Raw genomic sequence first — 21449 nt, 5'->3', positions numbered from 1 at the left:
CTTGATCTGATCTCTGATTCTAATGTTTTAATTGAAGTATAGTTGATTTACAATATTAATGTCAGGTGTACAACATAATGATCCAATATTTTTGTAGGTTATACTCCATTTAAAGTTATTATAAAATATTGGCTGTATTCCTTGTGCTGTACAATATACCCTTGTAGCTTAATTATTTTATGTATAGTAGTTTCTACTTCTTAATCCCCTATTCCTATTTTGCTCCTCCCCTTTCCCTCTGGTAACTACTAATTTGTTCTCTATGTCTGTGAAACTGTTTCTGTTTTGTTGCATTCATTCATTTTATTTTTTGGATTCTACATATAAGTGACAACATGATGTGTTTGTCTTTCTCTGAGTTATGTCACTAAGCATAATACCCTCCAGGTCCATCCATGTTTTTGCACATGGCAAAATCTTCATTTTTTATGGCTGAGTAGTATTCCATTGTGTATATATACCACATCTTCCTTATCCATTCATCTGTTTATGGAAATTCGGTTGCTTCCGTATCTTGGCTATTGTAAGTAATACTGCTCTGAACACTGGGGTACATGTATCCTTTCAAATTTGTGTTTTTGTTTTCTTTGGATATATACCCAGGATTGGAATTGCTGGATGATATGGCAGTTCTACATTTAGTTTTCTGCGGGATCTCCATACTGCTTTTTATAGTGGCTACACCAATTTACATTCCCACCAACAGTGTACTAGGGTCCCCTTTCTTCTGCATCCTCTCCAACATGGGTTATTTGTAGATGTTTTCATGATAGCCATTCTACAGGTACGAGGTGACATCTCACTGTGGGTTTTTTTAAAAAAAATTATTTACTTGTGGCTGCGTTGGGTCTTCGTTGCTGCATGTGGGCTTTCTCTAGTTGCGGCAAGTGGGGGCTACTCTTCATTGCAGTGCATGGGCTTCTGATTGTCGTGGCTTCTCTTGTTGCAGAGCACGGGCTCTAAACACGTGTGTTTCAGTAGTTGTGGCTTGTGGGCTCAGTAGTTGTGGCTCATGTGCTCTAGAGTGCAGGCTCAGTAGTTGTGGCTGTCAGACTTAGCTGCTCCATAGCACGTGGGATCTTCCCAGACCAGGGATTGAACCCGTGTCCTTTGCATTGGCAGGCAGATTCTTAACCACTGCGCCACCAGGGAAGTCCCTCACTGTGGTTTTGATTTGCATTTCTCTGGTGACTAGTTATGTTGAGCATCTTTTCATGTTCCTGTTTGTCATCTGTATATCTTTGGAAAAATGGCTATTCAGGTTTCCTACCCATTTTTTATCTTTTTTGGTTTTTTTCTAATATTGAGTTATATGAGCTGTTTATATATTTTGGATATTTACCCCTTATCAGTCATATCATTTGAAAATATTTTCTCCCATTCTGTAAGTTGTCTTTTCATTTTTTTGATGGTTTCCTTTGTTGTGCAAAAGCTTTTAAGTTTAATTAGGTACGATTTGTTTATTTTTGCTTTTGTTTCCTTTGCCTTAAGAGACAGATCCAAAAAAAATTGCTATGATTTATGTCAAAGAATCTTCTGTCTTCTAGGAGTTTTATGTTTTCCACTGTTATATTTAGGTTTTTAATCCATTTTACGTTTTTTTTGTATATGTTGTGAGAATATGTTCTGATTCTGTTCTTTTACATGTAGCTGTCCAGTTTTCTTGCACCACTTACTGAAGAGACTCTCTTTTTTCCATTGTATATTCTTGTCTCTTTTGTGATAGGTTAATTGATCATAAGTGCATGGGTTTACTGCTGGGCTCTTTATTCTATTCCACTGATCAATGTGTCTGTTTCTGTGCTGTTACCATAATGTTTTGATTGCTGTAGCTTTGTAGTATAGTTTTAAGTCAGGGAGTGTGATACCTCCAGCTCTGTTCTTCTTTCTGAAGATTGCTTTGGCTATTCCGGGTCTTTTGTATTTACATACAAATTTTAGAATTATTTGTTCTAGTTCTGTGAAAAATGCCATTGGTATTTTGGTAGGGATTTCATTGGCTCTCTAGATTGTCTTGGGTAGTATGGTCATTTTAACAATATTAATTCTTCCAACCCATGAACATGGTATATCTTTCCATCTGCTTGTTGTCATGTTCATTTTCTTTCATCAGTGTCTTACAGTTTTCTGAGTATAGGTTTTTTACCTCCTTAGTGAGATTTATTTCTAGGTGTTTTATTCTTTGTTATGTGATGGTAAATGGGATTGTTTTCTTAATCTCCCTTTCTGATAGTTCATTGTTATTTTATGAAATGCAACAGATTACTGTATATTGATTTTGTATCCAACATCTTCACCAAATTAATGAGCTCTAGTAGTGTTTTTTGGTGGCATCTTTAGGATTTTCTATGTTGGGATGATCCTAATTAAGTCAATGCTTGGAAATAGTTGCATGCAAATTATGTGTGATAGAGATAATAGAATACAGTAATGAAAAAAAGAAGTATTGTGAAGATTTGCCCATTGAACTGAGATTGTTTAACAAGCTAGTTCCTCTCTAAAGTGATGTTGCAATTTTTATGATACCTTTTCATAATCCTAGTACAGGTTACATTGTTCATAATGCATTGTCAGTTGAAGACAATCTGAGTTTTTCTACCAACAGCTGTAGTTTCTTCAAACTTCTCTTCCAGTTTTCAAGAAAACTGTGTTTTCAAGGTGCTTTCAGTTTTTATGGTGAGAGATTTGCTGTCAGAAGTGACGACACAGTCTGGCTTGGCCATTGCATCCATTTTTCACAGTGCCAATCCCACTCCTCTTGCCTTCATGTATTCCTCAAAGTCTTTACTCTTCCTTCATATATTCATCGAAGCCATTTTCCTATTAGCTGCTGAAAGGTAGCCATGGTTGGCCTTGGGAACAGTGTCTTGTGTGGGAAGCAGGGCACTTGGTCCTGGGAGGGGTGCTTTGCCTTACCCCTTCTAACCCCTGACCCCCATTCTCCTGAGCCAGGAGGTGCAAACTAGCTCCGCTCAGGACTCCTCAGGTACTTCCTGCAAGCTAAGTTGCTTTATTATTAAAATAATATGCTAGTTAAAATTAATTACATTTCCTTCAGACTTTAAGTTATTAGAATATTGTAGCTAAAGCTTAAGTTCCATTTGAACTATTTTCTGATGTATCTATATTGATACATATGGCTCTAGTTCATTCATTTAATTCATATATGGTCATCCATCATGTGAATGTATAATCTGTCTATCCTGTTTTTTATGGATAATTAGGTTATTTTCAAATTTTCTCTAGTACAAACAGTACTGCAGTTTGTACATGTCTTCATTCATAGCTTTAGTGGCCACATACAGCACGAGCTTTCTTTTAATATTTGCCTGATATATCAAATATCTTTTAAAAATTTACTCTTTTAATCATTTTTAAGGGTACAGTTCAGTGGCATTAACTACATTGGCAGTCCTTTGTAACCGTCCACACTCTCCATTTCCAGATCTTTTTCATCATCTCCAAAACAGAAACTCTGTACCCATTAAACAATAACTCTGCATTCCCTCCCCCCTCCAGCCCTCTATTGTGCTTTCTGTCTCTGTGCATTTGACTACTCTAGGACCCTCATCTAAGTGGAATTATACAATGTTTCTCCTTCTGTTGTGCCTGGCTTATTTTAGTTAGTATAATGTTTTCAAAGTTCATCTGTGGTGTAGCATGTATCAGAATTTCATTCTTTTTTAGCTAATATCATTCCTTTTATACCATGTGTATTGGGTTGGCCCAAAGATTTGTTCAGTTTTTTCCATAAGATGGCTCTAGTAGCACTTAGTTGTCTTTAACTTCATTCGAAACAATTTTGTTAGATTGTATTGTGACAGCTGTCATGTTAGCATGCATTCAAAAAAAGGTATCAAAATTGGTGAATTTTTTGGTAGCCATTTTAATATTGAATATGGATTAAAAAAAGCATTTTTTGCATAATATGCTTTATTATTTCAAGAAAGGTAAAAATGCAACTGAAATGCACAAAAAGATATGTTCCGTGTATGGAGAAGGTGCTGTGACTGAAAAAATGTGTCAAAAGTGATTTACGAAGTTTCGTGCTAGAGATTTCTTGCTGGATGATGCTCCCCGGTCAGGTAGTCCAGTTGAAGTTGACAGCGATCAAATCGAGATATTAATTGAGAACAATCAACGTTTCACCACATGGGAGATAGCCGACATACTCAAAATGTCCAAATCAAGCATTGAAAATCATTTGCACCAGCTTGGTTATGTGAATTGCTTTCACGTTTGGATTCTACATAACTTAAGCAAAAAAAAAACCTTGACTGTTTCCACGTGCGATTCTCTACTTAAATGTAACAAAAATGTTCCATTTTTAAAACAAATTGTGACAGACCATGAAAAGTAGATACTGTATAGTAATGTGGAACGGAAGAGATTGCGGGGCAAGCGAAATGAACCACCACCAACCACATCAAAGGTCAGTCTTCATCCAAAGAAGGTGATGTTGTGTATATGGTGGGATTGGAAGAGAGTCCTGTATTATGAGCTCCTTCCGGAAAACCAAACAATTAATTCCAACAAGTTCTGCTTCCAGTTAGACCAACTGAAAGCGGCACTCGACAAAAAGTGTCCAGAATTAGTCAACAGAAAACGCATAATCTTCCATCAGGATAACGCAAGCCAGCATGTTTCTTTGATTACCAGACAAAAACTGTTACAGCTTGGTTGGGAAGTTCTGATTCATCTGCTGCATTCACCAGATATTGCACCTTCGGATTTCCATTTATTTCGATCTTTACAAAATTCTCTTAATGGAAAAAAATTCAGTTCTCTGGAAGACTGTAAAAGGCACGTGGAACAGTTCTTTGCTCAAAAAGATAAAAAGTTTTAGGAAGATGGAATTATAAGGTTGCCTGAAAAATGTCAGAAGGTAGTGGAACAAAACGGTGACTACGTTGTTCAATAAAGTTCTTGGTGAAAATGAAAAATGTGTCTTTTATTTTTCCTTAAAAAACCGAAGGCACTTTTTGGCCCACCCAGTATATTAAATTTTACTTATCCTTTCATCTGTTGTTGATGGATGTATTGGTTGTTTTCCCTTTTTGCCACTTGTGAATAATGCTGTTATGAACATTGATGTATAAGTATCTGTTTGTGTCCCAGCTTTCATTTCTTTTGGTATATACTTAGAAGTAGAATTACTGGATCATATGGCAGTTCTATGTTTATCTTTTTGAGGTACTGCTATACTGTTTTTCCACAGTGGGTGCGCCATTTTATATTCCTAACAGCATCACACTCAGGGTTCCAGTTTCTCCACATCCTCACCAACACTTGTTATTTTCTTTACTCTTTTTTTTTGTGTGGGTGGGGGTTAATAGCCTCTTAACGGGTGTGAAGTGTTATCTCATTATGGTTCTAATTTGTATTTCCCTAATGACTAGTGATGTAGAACATCCTTTTGTGTGTTTATTGGATATTTGTATGTCTTCTTTGGAGAAATGTCTATTCAAGTCCTTTGCCCATTAAATTTTTTTTTGTTGAGCTGCATATTTTTATTTTTTATTGAAGTATGTTGATTTAAAATATTGTGCTACTTTCAGGTGTACAGAAAAGTGATTCAGTTTTACATATACATACATATATATACATACACATATATATGTGTGTATATAATGGGTTGCCCAAAATGTTCCTTCAGTTTTTAAGTAAAAATAAAAGACACATTTTTCATTTTCACCGAGAACTGTATTGAACAACGTAGTCACCGTTTTGTTCCACTACCGTCTGCCATTTTTCAGGCAACTTCATAATTCCATCTTCCCAAAACTTTTAATCTTTTTGAGCAAAGAACTGTTCCACGTGCCTTTTACAGTCTTCCAGGGAACTGAAATTATTTCCATTAAGAGAATTTTGTAAAGACCGAAATAAATGGAAATCTGAAGATTCAATATCCGGTGAATGCAGCAGATGAATCAGAACTTCCCAACCAAGCTGTAACAGTTTTTGCCTGGTCATCAAAGAAACATGCTGGCTTGCGTTATCCTGATGGAAGATTATGCGTTTGCTGTTGACTAATTCTGGGTGCTTTTCGTCGAGTGCCACTTTCAGTTGGTCTAATTGGGAGCAGAACTTGTTGGAATTAATCGTTTGGTTTTCTGGAAGGAGGTCATAATAGAGGACTCCCTTCCAATCCCACCATATACACATCACCTTCTTCGGCTGAAGACTGACCTTTGGTATGGCTAGTGGTGGTTCATTTCGCTTGCCCCACAATCTCTTCTGTTCCACATTGTTGTACAGTATCTACTTTTCATCGCCTGTCACAATTTGTTTTAAAGATGGAACATTTTCATTACGTTTAAGTAGAGAATCGCATGTGGAAACACCATCAAGAAGGTTTTTTTTGCTTAAGTTATGTGGAACCCAAACATGAAAGCAATTCACATAACCAAGCTGGTGCAAATGATTTTCAGCGCTTGATTTGGACATTTTGAGTATGTTGCCTATCTCCCACGTGGTATAATGTTGATTGTTCTCAATTAGTGTCTTGATTGCTATCAACTTCAACTGGCCTACCCGATCGTGGAGCATCATCCAGCAAGAAATCTCTAGCACGAAACTTCGTAAATCACTTTTGACACATTTTTTCAGTCACAGCACCTTCTCCATACACGGAACATAACTTTTTGTGCATTTCAGTTGCATTTTTACCTTTCTTGAAATAATAAAGCATATTATGCAAAAAATGTTGCTTTTTTAATCCATGTTCGATATTAAAATGGCTACACAAAAATTCACTAATTTTAGTAAGTCTTTTTTAAAATGCATGCTGATATGACAGCTGTCACAATACAGTCTAACAAAATTGTTTCGAATGAAGTTAAAGATGACAGTGCTACTAGAGCCATCTTATGCAAAAAACAGAATGAACTCTTTGGCCAACCCCATATGTGTACATGTGTATGTATATGTGTATTATTTTTCAGATTCTTTTCCATTATAGGTTATTACAAGATATTCAGTATTGTTCCCTGTGCTATACAGTAAATCCTTGTTGTTTGTTTTATATATAGTGGTATGTATCTCATAATCCCATACTCCTAATTTATCCCTCCCCATTACCCTTTGGTAACCATAAGTTTGTTTTCTATGTCTGTGAGTTTGTTTCTATTTTATATTTAGATTCATTGTATTATTTTTTAGATTTCACACATAGTATTATATAATATTAGCCTTTTTCTGTCTCCGTATGATAATCTGTAGCTCCATCCATGTTGCTGCAAATGGCATTATTTCATTCCTTTTTTATGGCTGAGTAATATACCATTGTGTATACCATTGTGTATATATACCACAATCTTTATCCATTCATCTGTTGATGGACAATTAGGTTGCTTCCATGTCTTGGCTATTGTAAATCGTCCTTTTATGAACATTGTGCTGCATGTATGTTTTTGAATTAGAGTTTTTGTCTTTTCTAGATATATGCCCAGGAGTGGGATTTCTGGATTGTATGGTAACTGTAGTTTTCATTTTTGAAGGAACCTCCATACTGTTTTTTATAGTGGCTGCACCGGTTTACATTCGCACCATCAGTATAGGAAAGTTCCTTTTTCTCCACATCCTCTCCAGCATTTACTATTTGTAGACTTTTGCTGATGGCCATTCTGACTGGTGTGAGGTGATACCTCATTGTAGTTTTGATTTGCTTTTCTCTAATAATTAGCAACGTTGAGCATCTTTTCATGTGCCTGTTGTCCATTTGTTTTTTGGAGAAATGTTTGTGTAGGTCTTCTGCTCATTTTTTGATTGGGTTGTTTTTGTTTTTTTTCTATTGAGTTGTATGAGCTGTTTATATGTTTTTGACATTAATCCCTTGTTGGTCGCATCACATGCACATATTTTTTCTGAGTCCGTAGGTTTTCTTTTTACTTTGTTCATGGTTTCCTTTGTTGTGTAAAAGGTTTTAAGTTTGATTAGGTCCCATTTTATTACTTTTGTTTTTATTTCTATTGCCTTGGCAGACTGACCTAAGAAAACATTGGTATGATTTATGTCAGAGAATGTTTTACCTATGCTCTCTTCTAGGAGTTTTATGGTGTCATGTCTCATGTTTAGGTCTTTATTTTACGTTTTTTTGTTGTATATGGTACGAGGGAATGTTCTAACTTCATTGATTTACATGAGGTTGTCCAGCTTTCCCAACACAACTTGTTGAAGAGACTGTCTTTTCCCCATTGTATATTCTTGCCTCCTTTGTTGAAGGTTGATTGACCCTAGGTGTGTGGGTTTATTTCTGGGCTCTCTATTGTGTCACATTGATCTGTATGTCTGTTTTTGTGCCAATACCACACTGTTTTTATTACTGTAGCTTTATAGTATTGTTTGAAATTTGGGAGAGTTATGCCTCCAGCTTTGTTCTTTTCCCTTAGGATTGCTTTGGCAATTCCAGGTCTTTTGTGGTTCCCTGTTACTTTTAGGATTATGTGGTCTAGTCCTGTGAAGAATGTCATGGGTAATTTTATAAGGATCGTATTAAATCTGTAGATTGCTTTGGATAGTATGGCCGTTTTACCAATATTTATTTTTCCAAACCAAGAGCATGGAATATCTTTCCATTTCTTTGAGTCAACTTCAGTTTCCTTTTTCCTAGTTCTCAGTTTCCTTTTTCCATGTTTTATAGTTCTCAGGGTATAGGTCTTTCACCTCCTAGGTTTTTTTCCTAGGTATTTTATTTTTTTGTATGCTGTTGTATCATATTATTTATTTTTAAAAATTATCTTAATTTTAAGTTTTGTTTATTTCTTTGGCTGCACCGTTCAGTTTGCAGGATCTTAGTTTCAGAACAACGATTGAACCCAGGCCATGGCAGTGAAAGCACTGAGTCCTAACCACTGGATCGCTTGGGAACTCCTTGGATGCTATTTTAAATCGGATTTTTTTTACTTTCTCTTTCTGATATTTCATTGTTAGTGTAAAGAAGTGCAACAGATTTCTTTTTTCTTTTTTTTAAAAAAATTATTTGTTTATTTGGCTGCATTGGGTCTTAGTTGCAGCACGTGGGATCTTCATTGCTGTGTGCGAGATCTTCGTTGTGGCATGCAGGATCTTTAGTTGCGGCATGCGGGATCTTTTTAGTTGTGGCATGTGGGATCTAGTTCCCTGACCAGTGATCGAACCAGGGCCCCCTGCATTGGGAGCACAGAGTCTTAGCCACTGGACCACCATGGAAGTCCCCAGAAATGCAATAGCTATCTGTATATTAATCTTGTATCTTTCTACCTTGCTCAAGTCATTTATTAGTTCTAATAGTTTTTTTGTGGCCTCTTTAGGAATATTTGTATAGGGTATCATGTCATCTGCATATATTCACAATTTTACCTCTTCTCTTACAATTCAGATACCTTTTATTTCTTTTTCTTATCTGATTGCTGTGCCTTTGCCCATTTTTGTATTTGGTTGTTTGGTTTTTTTGGAGTTGAGTTATAGGATTTCTTTATGTTTTCTGGTTATCAATACCATTTCAGATATATGATTCAGAAATACTTTCTCCCATTTTGTGGATTGTCTTTTCTTCTCTTGATAGTGACCTTTGATGCACAAAAGTTTTTCATTTTGATGAAATCCAGTTTATTTTTTGTTGTTGTCTGTGCTTTTGGTATCATATTCAAGAAAGCATGACGAAATCCAATGTCATGAAGATTCCCCCTCTATTTTCTTTAAAGAGTTTCATAGTTTTAGCTACTATTTTTAGGTCTTTGATGCATTTTGAGTTAATTTTTGTATGTGGTGTGAAGCAGGCGTCCACTTTATTCTTTTGCATTTGGTTATTCATTTTTTCCAACACCCCATGTTGAAAAGACTGTCGTTTTCCCATTGAATGTTGTTGATACCCTTCCTGAAAATCAGTTGACCACATATATGCAAGGCTTTATTTCTGGGTTCTCTATTCCATTGTTCTATATGATTGTCCTTTTGCCAGTACCATACTGTTTTGATTATTTTAGCTCTGCAGTTAGTTTTGTTTTTTTAATTTAAGTATAGTTGATTTACCATATTGTGTTAGTTTCAGGTTTACAGGAAGGTAGTTCAGTTTATATATATATATATATTCAGATTATTTTCCATTATAGGTTATTACATGATATTGAATGTAGTTCTCTGTGTTATACAGTAAATCCTTGTTGCTTTTGCAGTTAGTTTTGAAGTCAGGAATTGTGAGTTCTTTAATTTTGTTGTATTTCACAACTGTTTTGGCTGTTCAAGATTCCTTGAGATTCATCATGAATTTTAGGATGGAATTTACTGTGTCTGTGAAAAAAACTGTTGGAATTTTGATAGGAGTTGAATCTCTAGATCACTTTGGGTAGTATTGTCATCTTAACAATATTTATTTGTGTCTTTAATTTCTTTCAGCAGTGAAAGTTTTCCTGTTTTGCGGCTTTCCGTAAGTCTTTCAATTCCTTGGTTAAATTTATTCTTAAATACTTAATTCTTCTTGATGCTATTGTAAATGGCATTGTTTTTTTTAATTTCCTTTTTGGATTGTTCATTGTTAGTTTGGAAAAATGCAGCTGATTTTTGCGTGTGAATTTTGTATCCACCAACTTTACTGAATTTGTGTATTAACTGTTAAGAATTTTTTGTGGTATCTTTAAGGTTTTGTACATGTAAGATGTCATCTGTGGACAAAGATAAGTTTACTCTTCTTTTCCAGTTTGGATTATAATATGCTATTTTAAACAGTTGTTAAGTGAACAAAAATGTAAAGTTAATTACCAATGATTTGTTTGTAAAAAAGACCATTTTTGGTCAGTATACTCATGAACATATGTCCAAATTTTAGAGACTCTATATGGTCCATTGCTAGAAGACAGCCACCCATCTGTGTGAGCAGGTAGATGAATGGGGGAAAATGAAAAATAGTTTTTGTTTTGTTTTTGTTTGGCCATGCCGTGAGGCTCGTGGGATATTAGTTCCCCAAACAGGGATTGAACTTGCGCCCACAGTAGTGAAAGCGCTGTGTCCTAACCACTGGCCAACCAGGGAATTCCCGAAAAATAGTTTAGGATGTTACCATTGTGGAAGACTGGGTAATGCATACACAGGATCTTTCTTACAACTGCATGTGAATCTACGATTATCTCAAAATGAAAAGTTTAATTTAAAAAAGGCTAGCTCCTTTACACATATACTTCTCCAAATAATGCAAAAGAGGTGAAACACTAGTAATTTTTAGAACTCCACATTTCTCATGGAAGAAATGTTGTAAAACATTCAGGGTGAAGAAAATGGCCCATAGTTAAAAACACTGACATTAGTACTTAAAACTTGTCTGAAATCCAGTCATTTATGATATGGTTAGCTTACATTAGGAATTTAGATTTTTTTTGGTTCTCTTGAAGATAGGTAGATTAGATGTCATTGGTCATTTATATCAAGCCCATGTTGTAATTGTGTGTTTGTGAGTATGAAGGCTGATCAGATTCTTCTTCAATCAAGATTTTTAACTATTCTTAAGGATCATTTTAAGGACTTGTACCTAGAACCTAGAATTGAGTAATGTATAGTACTGGTGGAGTAAGCTTCACATTTTGGTGGAGGAGGAAGAGAGTGACAGCCACGTCTGGATTTAATAAAAATAACTTAGAATAGTTCACAATTATAAAACTGATAAGTTAATGTGTGCAGTTTTGCCTTAGGAAAAGATCCTTCAATTTACAAAAGGGTTGATAAGTGTTGTCTTTCAAACAGTTTATTTGGTGTGTTTAAAATATCATTTCCACAAATAAGACTTAATTCCAAGGACCATCTCCAATGTATGACTCTAGAAATGAGGCAGATTTTAAAAGCTGACATCAGAGCTTTTATAAATGAATGAATATTTCCCTTCTAAATAGTCACCCTTGGAGGCCATACTGAAACCAATGATGATGTCATTCCTGAGGATACTTCAAGAACTCTCCTTTTGTAACCAATTTAAGACATGCAAGAAATTAAGTCTTCAGGAATACTTTGAATTTTGGCAAAAACTATTTTTAATGCACCTGATAATCTTTCATTATTCACCATACTTGACTCTAAATGACATTTGGCTATTTCCAAATATCACATCTGCCCTTAGAGAAGATTTTTCAAATGAGTGGGCAAATTTTTTAAGTATCAATTTTTTTTCACCATTGGACTTATAGCTGGTCTCATAATATATAATATTACACAAATATGTTCATTCCTAAGAATGCTGTCCTTCAGAGAACAAAAAAATTCTGATTGTATCCTCTTGTTTTAATTTTTTCATATTGAGGTACTATTAATGGGCTGCATTGATTTATCCATAGTCTTGACCTTGTTCAGCTACAGTATGAATTCATGTGATAGCTGGCTTTGTGGTTGGATTGCTGTGAATTCTAGGAATGAGTGCGATAATCATTATGCTGGTTTGCTGTGCTCTTTCATTTCTAAAGTACAGCGCTTTTGCTGTTTGGTAATCTGTTGATGAAACAAGATGTAGAATGACATCGTCCATTCTTATTTTTAGATTTTGGTTACCAGGAATATTGTGTGCCATTGGTTGACATGTAGCGTCTTTTCCTCTGGTTCCATTCTCTAATTGAAAATTAAGGATACTGAGTGACTTGATGATAATTTTTTTGTACATCTGGTTCATTTCCAAAGGAAGGTTATGGCAAAAAGTAGAAACCATACCCTCTTGGTACCTATATTCTAGAGTCAAGTTTGTTTTAAGATTATTTAAAACAACCCTCTCCACCAAAACAACCAAAATCCCACACACAATGTCTAGTTGCAGTATGCCTGTTAATTTCATTTCTTTTTCGTTCACTAAATATCTTGGGATCTTCCTAACCAAACGTAGAAAAATGGTACAGAGGGGCCACTGGGTTTGGAGCCCAGCACCCTGCTTGAATCAGGATGGTATCTGGCCCATGAAGGCCTGACTGAGATGTTACCTGTTTCCTAATTTTTTTTTTTTGCGGTATGCGGGCCTCTCACTGTTGTGGCCTCTCCCTTTGCGGAGCACAGGCTCCGGACGTACAGGCTCAGTGGCCATGGCTCAGGGGCCTAGCCGCTCCGCGGCATGTGGGATCTTCCCGGACTGGGGCACGAACCCGTGTCCCCTGCATCAGCAGGCGGACTCTCAACCACTGTGCCACCAGGGAAGCCCCTAATGTTTTAATGTGCATTCTTTTGATGATTAGTGAGGTCGGTGTGCTTTTTCTCCCATTTTTTTTGGTTACACAGTTATATTCCCTTTTTAAAAAATTTTTTGTCTTTTATTCATTTATCTACTGGGAATTTAGTATTTTTATTATTTTTTGGCCATGCCACATGGCATGCAGGATCTTAGTTCGCCCACCAGGGGTCAAACCCGTGCCCTCTGCAGTGGAAGCATGGAGTCCTAACCACTTGACTGCCAGGGAATTCCCAGTATTATTTAGTATAATAAGAATCTTTCTCTCTTTATTTTCAGATGAGTTTGCCTATTAAATTTTGGTTATTTTTTTGGAGGTTGCATGCAGAAGTTTTATTTCTTATGTAAAGTTTTATTACTTACATACATTCTTTTTTTTTTTTTTTTTGCGGTACACGGGCCTCTCATTGTGGCCTCTCCCGTTGCGGAGCACAGGCTCCGGATGCGCAGGCTCAGCGGCCATGGCTCACGGGCCCATCCGCTCCGCGGCATGTGGAATCTTACCGGACCGGGGCACCAACCTGTGTCCCCTGCATCGGCAGGCGGACTGTCAAACACTGCGTCACCAGGGAAGCCCTACTTACATACATTCTTGAATTCCTTTCTCTATTTTGCATTTTCCGTTGAGGTGAAATTCACATAAAATAAAATTAACCATTTAAACCATTTTAGTATATAATTTAGTTTTTAAAGTTTTTACTAAATTCACAATATTGTACAATTGTCACCACTTTCTAATTCTAGAATATTTTTATTGCCCCCAAAAGATAACTTATACCACCCAATTTCCCCCTTCCTTTATCCCCTGGCACCCACTAATCTACTTTCTGCCTCTGTGGATTTGCCTACTTGGACATTTTACATATATAAATGGAATCATCCAATATGTAGGAATTTGTGTCTGCATTTTTTTTTTCAGTATGCAAGCCTCTCACTGTTGTGGCCTCTCCCGTTGCGGAGTACAGGCTCCAGACGCACAGGCTCAGTGGCCATGGCTCACGGGCCCAGCTGCTTTGCGGCATGTGGGATCTTCCTGGACCGGGGCACGAACCCCTGTCCCCTGCATCGGCAGGCGGACTCTCAACCACTGTGCCACCAGGGAAGCCCTGTGTCTGCATTGTTTAGCACAAAGTTTACAATGTTCATCCGTGCTTAGTATAGATGAATATTTCATTCCTTTTAATTGGGGTATAATATCCCATTGTCTCTTCATCAGTTGATGGATATTTGGGTACTTTTCACTTTTTGGCTGTTATGAATATTGCTGCTATGAACTTTTGTGTTTAGTTTTTTGAGTGTGGGCATATGTTTTCATTCTCTTGGGTATATATCTAGGAGTCGAATTGCTGGGTTATTTGGTAACTCTGTGTTTAACTTTTTGAATTACTACTAAAATGTTTTTCATACTGACTCCCATTTTACATTCCCACCAGCAGCGTACGTAAGTTCCAATTTCTTTCCATCCTTGCCAACCCTTATTTTTTAAAAAATTATTATCATATCCATTCTAAAGAGTGTAAAATAGTATCTCATTGTGGTTTTGATTTATATTTTGCTCTAATGATTAATAATCTTGAGCATTTTTTCATGTGCTTCCTATTTGTGTATATTCTTAGAATTGTATATCTAACTTCTGTTTTTTATCGAGGTATAGTTGACTTACAAAGTTGTGTTGATTTCTGCTGCACAGCAAAGTGATTCAGTTATAAATATATATACATTCTTTTTTAAAAATATTCTTTTCCATTATGGTCTATCATAGGATATTGAATATAGTTCTCTGTGCTATATAGTAGGACCTTGTTATTTATTCATTCTATATATAAAATCTTACATCTGCTACCCCCAACCTCCCATGCTATCCCTCCCCCAACCCCCTCCCCCTTGACAACCACCAGTCTGCTCTCTATGTCTATGATTCTGTTTTTGTTTCATACATAGGTTCATTTATGTCATATTTTAGATTCCACATATGTGATATCATGTGGTATTTGTCTTTCTCTTCCTGAGTTACTTCACTTAGTATGGTGATCTATAGTTGCATGCGTGTTGCTGCAAATGGCATGATTTTGTTCTTTTTATGGCTAAGTAGTATTTCATTGTATATATGTACCACATCTTCTTTATCCATTCATCTGTCAGTGGACATTTAGGTTGTTTCCATGTTTTGGCTATTCTGAATAGTGCTGCTATGAACACAGGGGTGCATGTATCTTTTTGAATTATAGTTTTGTCTGGATATATGCCCAAGAGTAGGATTGCTGGATCATATGGTAATTCTGTTTTGGCTTTCTGAGGAACCTCCATACTGTTTTCCACAGTGGCTACACCAACTTATATTCCTACCAACAGTGTAGGAGGGTTCCCTTTTCTCCACACCCTCTCCATCATTTGTTATTTGTAGACTTTTTAATGGTGGCCATGCTGACTGGTATGAGGTGGTACTGCATTGTAGTTTTGATTTACATTTCTCTAATAATTAGCGATGTTGAGCATCTTTTCATGTGCCTGCTGGCCATCTGTATGTCTTCTTTAGAGAAATGTCTATTTAGGTCTTCTGCCCGTTTTTCAGTTGGGTTGTTTGGTGTTTTGTTGTTGAGTTATTGTATATCTAAGTTGTTTAAAACCCATTTCAAATTGGATTTGCCGTTTTACTGTTTAATTGTAAGAATTCTTTACATTATTAAAAGGGTATATATTTTATAAAAGGATTATTTTATTATTTTTTATTTTTTTTAATTTTTTTGCGGTACACGGGCCTCTCACTGTTGTGGCTTCTCCCGTTGCGGAGCACAGGCTCCGGACGCGCAGGCTCAGCGGCCGTGGCTCACGGGCCCAGCTGCTCTGCGGCATGTGGGATCTTCCCGGACCGGGGCACGAACCCGTGTCCCCTGCATCGGCAGGCGGACTCTCAACCACTGTGCCATCAGGGAAGCCCTATAAAAGGATTATTAATGCTTTTTCAGATATATGATTTGAAAATAGTTGTCATCAGCTATGTGGGTTGTCTCTTCACTTTCTTGATGGTATCTTTTCATACACAGAAGTTTTGAATTCCAATGAAATAAGTTTTATCTTTTCTTTCTTGCTTTTCAGTTTAGGAAATCTTTTATTAGAAATGGGGTATATGTTTATTTTCTGCATTTTAAACTTTTAAGGTTTTTTTTTTTTTTGCGGTACATGGGCCTCTCACTGTTGTGGCCTCTCCTGTTGCAGAGCACAGGCTCCAGACGCGCAGGCTCAGCGGCCATGGCTCATGGGCCCAGCCGCTCCGTGGCATGTGGGATCTTCCCGGACTGGGGCACGAACCCGTGTCTCCTGCATTGGCAGGCGGACTCTCAACCACTGCGCCACCAGGGAAGCCCTAAATTTTAACTTTTTATAACCCTGTTTGTTGGATTACAGATACACTTATTACATAACTTAATAGGATATGCTGTGATAATTTAGTTACATAAATATTTCCATGGGAATCTGTGAGCTCTTCTAGATCCTGTTCTATTCATCTTAGTGTTGGTCATTTATACATTTATTCTGTTCTAAGCAGAAAATAGAATAATAAACAAAAGAACTACTGAAGGCTTCCAGAGACTAAGTGCTCAGGAAATATATTTGATACATTACTGGATTATTATTTTAAATGATGTAAAGCAAAATCTCATACTACCAGCATTTTCCTTGAATAGTACTTTTTAATTTTTTAATTTATTTTATTTAAGTATAGTTATTTTACAGTGTTGTGTTAATTTCTGTTGTATAGCAAAGTGATTCAGTTATACATATATGTATATAGATGCATTCTTTTTCGTATTCTTTTCTATTATGGTTTATCACAGTCCTTGAATTATACTTTTTTAAAAAAAATTAATTTTGTATTGGAGCATCGTTGATTAACAATGTGTTAGTTTCAGGTGTACAGCAAAGTGATTCAGGTATACATATATGCATATATATACATTCTTTTTCATATTCTTTTCCATTATGGTTTATCACAGTCCTTGAATTATACTTTGATTGTAGATAAGTGTACAGGTAGATTTTGTTACTCATGTTTTCATATCCTCAGTGAAATAAAGAAAATTCATTTTCTTTAATTCTTATTTTAAGTATGCATTCTTTCAGACCACTTACAGTGTAGATATATTTTCAGTTTGTTAAACTTTATATTTAATTTAATATATGACCTGGTAAGTTAGGATATTCTTAAAATTTTTATTTTGACAGTGAAAGCAAGTTGAATACATTGGTGCAGAAGCTTCATGACTTTCTGGCACACTCATCAGAAGAATCTGAAGAAACAAGTTCTCCTCCAAGACTTGTGATGAACCAAAGCACAGGTAAATTGAAAAAGGATGTGTAACATCTTCTAGTCTATTTTCCATTTATTTTTGAGCAGGTGCAGTTATTAAAGTTTTTAATAGCCCCTGTGTATCTAGTAGTTAGATAATATCTGATACTTGAGATTTTAATTCAGATAAGTAAAAAGTATAAGGTTTTATGGTTATAGGTGCTTAGAGAAGCATATACTTAGGGTTTTGTGTGTAATAGAAATGCTTTATAGAGGTGGGTGATGAGATTATCTGTTTAAAATAGATAGTATTAGAAGTTGTAGGAATAGTACAGAAATATATTATCCTAGAAGTTATGCATGTATTGCGAGTTACATTTTTATATTGTTTGATAACTTCTTTGAGTAGATTTGGTACATAAATTTGTTTTTAATAAAAAACAACATCTCCTCTCTACCTCCATTTTTCCTTTTTAAAAGTATTCTTGTATCATATATGATGATTACCATCATTTGTTTTGAGGTTTTTAAGGGTAGCCACATATATAAGAGGTGAATACACACACACACACACACGCGCACACACGCACACACGCACACACACGTACTTGCACACAAACACAATATGTACAAAAAGGGTGAAGAGTGATAGATCACAGTGAAAAGTTCAGCCATATGTGTAATTAGAGTACCAGAAGGAGAAAAGAGAGAATGGGTCAGAAGCTGAATTTGATGAGATATTCACTGAGCATTTTCTTTTTTTTGTTTAAAGATTTATTTATTTATTTATTTAATTTATTTTTGGCTGTGTCGGGACTTAGTTGTGGTGTGCCGTCTCTTTCATTGTGGTGCTCAGGCTTCTTTCTAGCTGTGGCGTTGAGGATTTTCTCTTCTCTAGTTGTGGCGCGCAGACTCCAGGGCTCTGTAGTTTGCAGCATGCAGGCTCTCTTGTTGAGGTGCGCAGGCTCTCTTGTTGAGGTGCGCAAGCTCAGTAGTTGTGGCGCACAGGCTTAGTTGCCCCATGGCATGTGGGATCTTAGCTCCCTGACCAGGGATCGAACCTGCATCCCCTGCATTGTAAGGTGGGTTCTTTACCACCAGACCACCAGAGAAGTCCCTCGCTGAGCATTTTATAAAAGTGAAGAAAGACATCAAGCTGTAGATTCATGAAACACTATGAACCCCACGCAGGATAAATAGAAAACTACAACTATGAATATCATAATTAAACTCCTAAAGAACGAAAACAAAGAGAACAATCTTAGGAGCAGCCAGAGGAAAAATGTCTTTGCTTTTTGAATGTTGAATGTTCTGAACAACAGTAACACTGATAGCTCATTTGACGACAGGAATTTTAGAAGCTGGATGATGAAGAAATGATTTATTTAAAGTGAGAAATGAAAATAATTGCCAGAGTCAAAGTTTTCTCAGTGAAAACATCTTTGAAAAGTGAAGGTGGAGTAAAGATAAAAAGTGAGAACTTGATGTCAGCACACCGACACTAGAGGAAATAGTAAAGGGTTTTCTTAAATGAGAAGGAAAATAATTCGAAATGGTGACACCAAAATACAGGAAGTTACATATAACAATGGGAGGGATAAATAGGTGAATAAAATGAAATATGTACTTTTATCTAATCCACAGTCCGTAGTCTTAATTCATAAATTGCCCCAACAGTGTTTTCACAGGTAACTTCTCGCCCCGCAAGTCCAGGATCCAGTTGAAGATGCCACATTGTAAATAGTTATTTGGTCTTTAGCCTTTTCATATCTGAAACAAGCTGGAACCATAACATTTATCAAATGTACAGATATATTATTTTGGTGGTTGTCCCTCAATGTGGATTTGTCTGATTAGTTATAATTAGATTGGGATTTTTAATTTTTGGCAGGATTGCCATGTAAGTGGCATTATGTTCTTGTCCATACATCATATCACAAGGTATGTGATGTAATCTCCCCGTTTATTGGTGATGTTAACTTAGGTTACTTGGTTATGGTTGTTTTTCTAGGTTAAGCCACTGTAAAGGTATGATTTATTCCTTTGTAACTAATTTGTTGAAGATTACTTTGAAATTAACTTAGGTTTTTTTTTTTTTTTGTTTGTTTGTTTTTTTTTTTTTTTGCGGCACGCAGGCCTCTCACTGCTGTGGCCTCTCCCGTTGCGGAGCACAGGCTCCGGATGCGCAGGCTCAGCGGCCATGGCTCACAGGCCCAGCCACTCTGCGGCATGTGGGATCCTCCCAGACCGGGGCACAAACCCGTGTCCCCTACATCGGCAGGCAGACCCTCAACCACTGTGCCACCAGGGAAGCCCCCTTAGGTATTCTTTTCATCATCAGAAGTGAGCTTTTATGGTTTCTTACTGCAAATTACCACAAACTTGGCATCTTAAAACAACCCGGATTATTTATTTATTTATGGCTGCATTGGGTCTTCGTTGCTCCACGTGGGCTTTCTCCAGTTGTGGCAAGCGGGGTCTACTCTTCGTTGTGGTGTGCAGGCTTCTCATTGCAGTGGCTTCCCTTGTTGCGGAGCACGGACTCTAGGACTCTAGGTGTGCGGACTTCACTAGTTGTGGCATGTGGGCTCAGTTGTTGTGGCTTGCGGACTCTAGAGTGCAGGTTGAGTAGTTGTGGCACGTGGGCTTAGTTGCTCTGCAGCATGTGGGGTCTTCCTGGAACAGGGATCAAACCTGCATCCTCCACATTGGCAGGTGGATTCTTAACCACTGCACCACCAGGGAAGTCCCAACCCAAATTTATTATCTCATAGTTCTGTAGGTTTGGAGTCTAGGTGGATTTTGATGAGCTCTGCTAAGGGAATCACAAGGTCTAAGTCAAAGTGACAGTAAGACTATGTTCCTTTCTGGAGACTCTGTGGAAAAATCCATTTCCATGCTCATTCAGGTTGTTGGCAGAATTCAGTTCATTGTGGTTGTAGGCCTGAGGTCCCCATTTCTTGCTGACTGTTGGCCAGGATCCTCTCAGCTCCTTAATTTCCTCTCACATGGCCCCCGCCATCTACAAAGACATCAAAAACATGTGTCTTCCTCATGCTTTGAATTTCTCTGACTTATCCTTTTGCTTCTCTGCACCTTCTGCACGAGCTGGAGTCATTTTTCTACTTTAAAGGTCTCATGTGATTAGACTAGACCCCCTCATTCTCACCACTTCCCAGTGAGCTCCCATTTTTAAGGTCAACTGTGCCATTTTACATAGCAAAACCATGGGAGTGTTATTTCCTCACGTTCACAGGTTCTGAAGATTCGGGATCATGAAATCTTGGGGACCATTCCTAGAAATTCTGCCTACACCACATCCATTCACGATTCTTGTGGCTCAATGATATGTTACTATGATGGGTTCAAATTCATGATGTTCTGATCTATCATTCCTCCTATGTTTTAGTTGGCATATTACTATAAGGGAGAAGTTTACATTTCTGTGCTCTGTATTCATTTGTTTATATTAGTATATACTAATTTTTTTCTTTTTCCATGAACATTTTCTTACTGTCATTATTTTAATATCCAAATTGTACCAGTATTGGCTAGTGGGAACCCCTTTTGTATGGCTCCTGCAGACCTTTTCACAAGTCTTCATCAACCTTGAGCACTTTCTTACTTTCTGCTCTCACAAGATGTTCATTATTTACTTTGCACTGTCCCTTCCCCAGCCATGGAATCAGTTATTTCTCCAAGGAGTTCTGATTCCTTTTAGAGGGATATGGTATTTAGAAAGCAATATCTGGGTGTATGATGTGCTCATTGCCGCCAGGATGTCTGCTTCCAGGCCCTTTAGCAGAGAAAGCCAGTATATGTGTTATGTTTTCATGCACTGATATTGATACTTTTAATTTTACTTTGGACTACAGACATCATTCTAGTCTTCCTCTTTTTGTATTTTAACTTCTTACTGCAACAGAAAGATGGCTCCCATTATCCTCAGTTTATGTACTCAGTTGATCAGTCTTCATTGTATCCACGTGGTTT

General features: G+C 36.9%; 1 protein-coding gene across 11 annotated transcripts in view; it reads left to right on the top strand.

Annotated features, from left to right (window-relative positions):
• The window catches only part of ATRX (ATRX chromatin remodeler), a 195421-nt gene that overhangs the window by 35804 nt on the left and 138168 nt on the right, over nucleotides 1-21449 (top strand). For 7 of the 11 annotated variants that reach the window (XM_027095637.1, XM_027095634.1, XM_027095633.1 and 4 more), the window contains 2 exons: nucleotides 10375-10405; nucleotides 17393-17505. In XM_027095637.1, coding sequence (XP_026951438.1) covers nucleotides 10375-10405; nucleotides 17393-17505 — 144 coding nt within the window. The remainder of the gene's footprint in view (nucleotides 1-10374; nucleotides 10406-17392; nucleotides 17506-21449) is intronic. The other 4 variants (XM_027095636.1, XM_027095638.1, XM_027095642.1 and 1 more) reach the window with 1 other exon arrangement.

This window comes from Aethalodelphis obliquidens, unplaced genomic scaffold (genome assembly GCF_003676395.1).
Source record: "Aethalodelphis obliquidens isolate GAN/ISIS:26980383/991018 unplaced genomic scaffold, ASM367639v1 scaffold92, whole genome shotgun sequence".
Classification (NCBI taxonomy): domain Eukaryota; kingdom Metazoa; phylum Chordata; class Mammalia; order Artiodactyla; family Delphinidae; genus Aethalodelphis; species Aethalodelphis obliquidens.
Note: the sequence above shows the minus strand (reverse complement) of the source record. Positions and strands in the feature narration are given on the sequence as shown.